At 37.0% G+C, this 7,733-nt stretch overlaps 1 protein-coding gene across 1 annotated transcript; it reads left to right on the top strand.

Annotated features, from left to right (window-relative positions):
• The first annotated feature begins 6,661 nt into the window (after positions 1–6,661).
• On the top strand, positions 6,662–7,462 carry LOC126891434 (uncharacterized protein PF3D7_1120000-like). The gene has a single exon (XM_050660610.1). It carries the CDS (start codon positions 6,662–6,664, stop codon positions 7,460–7,462), a length of 801 nt encoding a protein of 266 aa, XP_050516567.1.
• The last annotated feature ends 271 nt before the right edge of the window (positions 7,463–7,733 follow it).

The raw sequence follows: 7,733 nt of genomic DNA, 5'->3' as shown, positions 1-7,733 counted from the left end.
TAAAATTTTAAATACAAATCCCGCGATCTATCGCAAAATAATCATCATATCGAAAAACTGCAAAATACTTATCAATATTTTTGAAAAATCTATCGAATGGTTCCAAACACGACCCCCCACGGAGGTGAGGTGGGGGTTACTTTAAAATCTTAAATGGTAGACCCCGTTTCTTATTGCAGATTTGGATTGTTTGGAAAATGGAAAGTTAAATTACAAAATGGGAAGTCCCCACTAAAATGGAAAATTTTACTTAACTTTTTTGGTTTTAGGACCTAATAATCACAACCCAATAGGTCCCCAAAGCGCTCGAGTGACTGCACATTTAGCATACTTTGCTCCCCTACCATAATATATCTGCTTGTTCCTACAACCAGGAACAAAATTAGAGAATTGTAGGTACTTCCAAGTCATGCGTTACCTTTTTCGTTTTCCGGTGACACAATTGTAATGTATCTGCTTGTTTCAACTGCGTAACTTCACTAGAAACGAAATTAGAGAACTATAGGTTCTTCCAAGCCCTGTGTTAACTTTGCCCGTTGCTTCACCAGAAGCGAAGTTAGAAAACTATTGGGTCTTCCAAGTTGTGCGTTACCTTTTTGGCTTTCCGGTGATCCAATTATAATATATCTGCTTGTTCCAACTCAGTTGCTTCACCAGAAGCGAAGTTAGGAAACTATAGGCTCTTCCAAGATGTGCGTTACCTTTTTCGCTTTCCGACGACACAATTATAACATATCTACTTGTTCCAACTCCGTTGCTTCACCAGAAGCGAAGTTAGGAAACTATAGGCTCTTCCAAGTTGTGCGTTACCTTTTTCGTTTTCCGGTGACCCAATTATAATATATCTGCTTGTTCCAACTCCGTTGCTTCACTAGAAGCGAAGTTAGAAAACTATTGGGTCTTCCAAATTGTGCGTTACCTTTTTGGCTTTCCGATGACCCAACTATAATATATCTGCTTGTTCCAACTCCGTTGCTTCACCAGAAGCGAAGTTAGAAAACTATTGATTCTTCCAAGTTGTGCGTTACCTTTTTGGCTTTCCGTTGACCCAATTATAATATATCTGCTTGTTCCAACTCAGTTGCTTCACCAGAAGCGAAGTTAGGAAAGTATAGGCTCTTCCAAGATGTGCGTTACCTTTTTCGCTTTCCGACGACACAATTATAACATATCTACTTGTTCCAACTCCGTTGCTTCACCAGAAGCGAAGTTAGGAAACTATAGGTTCTTCAAAGTTGTGCGTTACCTTTTTCGCTTTCCGGTGACACAATTATAATATATCCGCTTGTTTCAACTGCCTTGCTTCACCAGAAGCGGAGTTAGAAAACTATTGGGTCTTCCAAGTTGTGCGTTACCTTTTTGGCTTTTCGGTGACCCAATTATAATATATCTGCTTGTTAAAACTCCGTTGCTTCACCAGAAGCGAAGTTAGAAAACTATTGGGTCTTCCAAGTTGTGCGTTACCTTTTTGGCTTTCCGGTGACCCAATTATAATATATCTGCTTGTTCCAACTCAGTTGCTTCACCAGAAGCGAAGTTAGGAAACTATAGGCTCTTTCAAGATATGCATTACCTTTTTCGCTTTCCGACGACACAATTATAACATATCTACTTGTTCCAACTCCGTTGCTTCACCAGAAGCGAAGTTAGAAAACTATTGGGTCTTCCAAGTTGTGCCTTACCTTTTTCGCTTTCCAGTGACACAATTATAATATATCCGCTTGTTTCAACTGCGTTGCTTCACCAGACACGAAGTTAGAAAACTTTAGGTTCTCCAAGTCGTGCGTTACCTATTTCGCTTTCCGGTGACACATAATATATATCTGCTTATGAATGTTTTTTTGATATTGATAACTATTTCCGAAGTGAAAGTCGAAAGGTCAAGTAAACTTGATTTCAAACTTGAATTGTGGCTTATGCCCAAATAAAATAGTAAATCTTATTTTTAATACACGTTATTTTTAGTACAACAATGAACTGACATTTTTTAAAAAGGTCCGCATGTACATTATTTTATTTCAGCTTCTATTTCCGTTCAGATCGGATTTAAGTTGTTTCTTTAAATTAAATGGTTCTTTAATGAGGAACCCCCAAATTAAGAATTTTCCACGGTAAACATCAATAAGTTAGATATTTCCTTCCGACAGTTCCGACCCTTCCATTACTAACAAATATTCAACTCATGCGCGCCAAAACCAACAAACCACTCGCAAACCCGTCCAAATACGTATTGCGAACCATCAAAGCGTTTGTTGAAAAACCGACAGAATTTAGATCGTGGTGCGCCGTGTGCGTGTTGTTTGTGCGTCACTTGAAAACACGTACTAATCTGACGAATACGCTGCGCGCGAGCGGCTCGCACACCGAGCAGAGCGCATATGTATATCCGCCTTTATATTGTAACAAATAACTGCGTAAAGCAAAACATTGAAAGAATGTTCATCGAAATTTTCATATTGATGGGCTATCTTGTTTTCATATATTAAGCAAAGATTTGTTACTAGTTCTCGTTCTTCCTTGTTAATATGATCTGTTCGAAGTCGAGATTTGATGTTGTTGTTTCGGTCAATTTTATCAGTGCAAAAATTTGCGTTATCGTTTGACTGAAAATTTAGGATAGGGTGGTTCGAAGATGGTTCAATTTCGGTATAGGAAAAATCGATAATTTTGGGGGCTGTTTTTGTGTTTACTATGAATGACAGAAATTCTTCTTTTTTATTCGCGGGTACTAACGCGTTGGGGTATGGACTTTGTCATTGTCTTTTTTGTACAGAATTGCATCTGTATTTGACAGATGACACGTTAACGTAAATATTTGCTCGGTTCTGGGATCTATGTTAATTTGATTTTGTATTTGATTAGGAGAATGATTGTTAGGGGGATCAGTTTTTACTTTGTAGAGAGGTAATGTTTTAAAATTCGTGATTAATTTTTTGTTCTTGATGTCTATTGAACATTCGTAATGTTCAAAAAAATCGAGACCTAAGATTCCATCAAAATCAATATCTAAATCATAGATGAATATCTAATGGGGGTTTCCCATTTGGAACGGGACTAAAGTTGATTCGGTGATTAGAAGTTTTTGGTCAGTAATACCTTGTATGGTAACATTTTCGGGAAAACGCGGTTTGAAAAAATTTTCGCGGTATTTTCTTTAAAGATGGAGATACCAGCACCGGTATCGATAAGTAGTTTAAATTTGTTTGATGTATCTGTTATATAATAACGATTTTTTGAGTTTACAGCATGAGATCTCACAGAAATTCCTGATCTGAAAAATTCAGAGACGGGTTCATATCCAAATTTAGAGTTTGGATCTGATTTTCTATTTGAGACATTGGTTCGCTCATTGAAATGGCATTGTTTGGTGGGTGGTTTTGATTTGGGACTGTGAGAAAATCCTGATAGTCTTCGCTATCAATTAAATCGATCGATTCATCGAATGAATGGTAGAAATCAGGAGGTGGATAATTATTATCGGAAAAATTGTCATACTGATAGCTTTCAATTGGATCTGAGGTATAATCATTAACATAGTCAGTTTCATAGTTAACTAAATGAGCTCTCTGTCTATCGCTTGAAAAATTTGGGTTCTTATGAATTACAGAAGGGCGTATTTGTGGGTTATTTTGGTTGAACTGAGGTCTTTGTTGGTCGTTAGGTCTAGTGTTTTGATAGTTATTATTCGGGCTGAAGTTTTGCCTCTGAAAGCCATTATTTTGGGCATTATTGAAGTTTTGATAGCTACTGAAATTTCGAGTATCGTTAAAATTCTGGGAATTATTTTGAGAATTTTGTCTAGAACGACATTCGTTGTTAGAGTGGCCCATACGTCCACAAAATGTGCATCTAGGTGGTTGAAAGTTTGGTCTTCTAATGGGTTGATTATTTTGATTGGGTCTATGAGAATTGGGGCGATTGGTTTTCTGTATTTCGAAATAGGATAATTGTAGCTCTCGTCTGATGCGGACCTGAGCTTGAAGAAGGTCTTTCGGATTACTAGCACGAACAATATGTGCAATTTTTGGATCTAGGCCGGTCAATAAGGTATTGAGCGCCATTGACTCGATTAGTACGATTTGGGCTTGTTTCTCTTCAGGAGAGAGGTGATATTTCTGGATATTGGCATGCATTTTTGCATTAAGGACTTGGACGCGATTGAGGAATGTAACAGCCGATTCATTTGGAAGTTGTTTGACTCTCTGTAAATCTTGTATGAGAGAAGATAGGTCTCTAGTGTCTCCAAAGTGGGAATTAAGAAGTTGCTTGATTTCTAGATACGATAAGGGATTTCTAGAGCTTATGAGCTGTGCTGCTCTTCCGCGAAGTTTATTTTTTATGTGTATTACTAATATGTAGTTGTTTTTGTTCACGCGTAGACATATTATAGGCATAATCACAGGCATTTAAAAAAGTTTGTAAGAATATTTGATCGCCTTCAAATTCGGGTACGATCGAAAATATTTCGGATAGTTTATAAGGTTCTACTTCGGGTTCATTCTCGATATGAGATACGGGGACTGCGGTGCGAGAAATGTTACTGTTGTCAGTCATGATGATCAAATATATATCCAATCCTGTTACTCCGTGAAGGAGCATAGGGCATCCACGAAGCTTCTCCATTCTCCTCTATTTCTGGCCATGGTCGCTATTTCTCCCCAGGTTTTCTTTATACTTTTGTGGTCTCCTTCAATGGTACTCCTCCATGTTTTGGTCGGGCGTCCTCTGCTTCTTCGTCCTACTGCATTCCATTTGAGTGCCTGTTTTGTTATGTCTGCATTTTCTTTCCTCAGTGTGTGTCCCAGCCAGTTCCATTTTTTCCTCTTTATTGTTATTCTGATGGGTTCTTGTTTGGTTTTTTTCCATAGTGCTACATTTGTTATGATATTGGGTCAGTATACCTTTAGAATTTTACGTAGACATCTATTTACAAAAACTTGGATTTTATTTACATTTCCGTCAGTTATTGCCCATGTTTCACTCCCATAAAGTGGCACAGTTTTCACGTTACTATTATATAGTCTTATTTTAGTATTTTGGCTGATCTGTGTTGATCTCCATATATTTGCCAGGATTCCAAAGGCTTGTTGTGCTTTTCGTATTCTTTGTTTAATATCTGTTTGAGCTCCACCTTTTGCACTGATTATACTGCCTAGGTAGCAAAACTCTTGAACCTGTTTTATTTCTTGTTGGTTGATGTATAGTTTGTCACAGTTAGTTACTCCTATTCTCATCTCTACTGTCTTGTTCGTGTTGATTTTAAGACCCACTTCTGCCGATTTCACCTCTAGCTTCCTTAACATGCCCTTGATATCATCTATTGTGTTCGCTACGCAACAGATATCATCTGCGTATTCCATATCTGCTAGTTTCTTGTTCTGAAGGTAGTTCCAAGGTATCCCATTTTTTCTTTTAATTGTTTTTTCCAGTATATAATTAAGACATATATTGAAGAGCAAAGGTGACAGTATGCAACCTTGTTTTAAACCTACTTCAATTGGTATTTTATCTGTCATTTGCCCTTTATGCAATACCTGACATGTTGTTTGCTGATACATCATTTTGATTATTCCAATGATCTTTGGAGGTAATCTACTTAATCTTAAGATTTTCCACAGGGCTGTATGTTTTATGCTGTCGAAGGTTTTAGCAAAGTCTATAAAGGCCATTATCAAGGCTGCGTTCTTCTCTATAGTTTCGTCTATGATGATTCTTGCCGTCGAAATTTGGTCTATACAGGATCTTCCCCTTCTGAAACTCGCTTGTTCTTTTCTGAGAGTTTTGTCTATTATATTGTTGATTCTTTGATGAACAATTAATGCTAATATTTTATTTATGGAACATAACAGCGTTATTCCTCTTCAGTTTTCATATAGCTGTGCGTCCCCTTTTTTGGAAGCTTGACTATAATTCCATTATTCCATTCCTTAGGTAGGATTTCTTCAGTCCATACATCTGCTAATAATGATGCTATTAGGTCCACGGTTCTCTCAGTGTTCGCTTTCCACAGTTCTGCTGGGATATCGTCCATTCCCGCTGCTTTGTTGTTCCTCAGGTGCCGGATTGCTTCAGCTATTTCTTTTTTAGTTGGAATTTCCTCGTTTATCCTTAGATAATTTTCATTTGGCTCTACGTCGTTACCCTCTTGGGAGTCCGGCACTGGCAGTGAAACGGAAAGTTCGAAGTAAAATCGCTCTGATTTAAAGTGTAAATTACGTAGGAAATACAAATCCGAAAATCTAAACAACATCATCTCTTAGTTTGTGAGTGGTAAACGCCTTAGATTATGTGCATTAAAAATCTATATGTAAGTAAGCAACAATTTTGATAATTTCAATTTCATATATAAATAAAAGCGCAAAAGAAGGTCTTTTTTCTTCCGCCGGGTCGACCGGAGAAGGGACCTTATCGCTTGCGAAGTGTAAAAAAACTTTTAGATAAAAGTAATTAATTTGCGATTAACTTGTAGAAAAAAGTACCTAATTTACGAAGCGGCTAAGAAGAAGTTAGAAATATAGACAAACATTGCTAACCAGATACAGGGCCTGCTTAATAATTAATAATAATAAATTAACAAATTAATAAATAAACAAATCTGTTTTTCCATGTTTTAGTATTTTGGCATTTCTTCTCTTCATTTAATTAGGTATTTTACTAGTACATGAAGAGGGGTAGGAACGAGCATAACTCGTCACAAGAAGAGCAGGAATTTCTCAGAGAAAGCAAATTAGTAGCCAGATCACCTCAACATAAAGAAAAGGTAAAACAGCCAGAATCCAGCATGGATGAAATCAAACAAATGCTGCGCGATCTTAAAAAAGACTTACATGAGGATATGGCACAAATAAAGAGAGAAATTAAAAATGACATCAGGGAAATGAGAGAGGACATAAAGGACACCAAAGAAGAGCTGCAGAAGAACCGAGAGGAAATGAAAAGCATGGCGAAGGAAATCACCCAAATGAAGGAAGAATGGAGGAGAGAAAAAGAAGCACTACATAACAAAATAAAGGAAGTGGAGGACAAGATGGAAAGGATGGAAAAACAAAAAATTCGAAACAACCTAACAATAACTGGACTTACAACGAATACCGACAATGAAGATACACTCGAAGAAGCTTTGGAAAAAATGTTTCAGACCGAACTCCTTTTGAAAACAAAGATACGTAGAGCGCAGAAGATAGGACAAGATAGATGCATAGTCGAAATGGTAGAATGGAATGACAAAATAAAGATACTCCAAGGAAAAGCAAAGCTAAAGGGGAAAGACATTTTCATAGACTCGGAACTTACAAGAAACGAACAAAAAATCCAGAAAAATATAAGAGATATAGGGAGAGAAGAAAATAAAAAAGGTGCTATCGTAAAAGTGGGTTATCAGAAATTAGAAGTGAACGGGAAGAAAATGAAGTGGGATCATATGTCCCAGAAACTCACAGAGGCAAACAAGTTAAAAAACTAAAGGCCGAAACGAAACCCAGAACTATGATAACGATTAGGCAAAGAAATTGGAAAAACGAAGAAGAAAATGAATTATCAGATTGAATGCAAAAATCATACAAAAATAAAACAGATTATTGGCAAAATGAAGAAGACAATCAGGAAACACAAGAAGAAACGGACTCTCGGGTGCAGAGAGCTGATTACTCACTCACCTTAAACTCTAAAATCAATGAAACTGAAGCGAAGCAAAACAAACCCAATAATACCTTTTATCTCAAGAAACGTTACAG

Source organism: Diabrotica virgifera, chromosome 9 (assembly GCF_917563875.1).
Source record: "Diabrotica virgifera virgifera chromosome 9, PGI_DIABVI_V3a".
Classification (NCBI taxonomy): Eukaryota; Metazoa; Arthropoda; class Insecta; order Coleoptera; family Chrysomelidae; genus Diabrotica; species Diabrotica virgifera.
Note: the sequence above shows the minus strand (reverse complement) of the source record. Positions and strands in the feature narration are given on the sequence as shown.

What these genes read in the sequence shown, in the direction of transcription:
- LOC126891434 (XM_050660610.1), top strand. Translation starts at nt 6,662, where the DNA reads ATGAAGAGGGGTAGGAACGAGCATAACTCGTCACAAGAAGAGCAGGAA.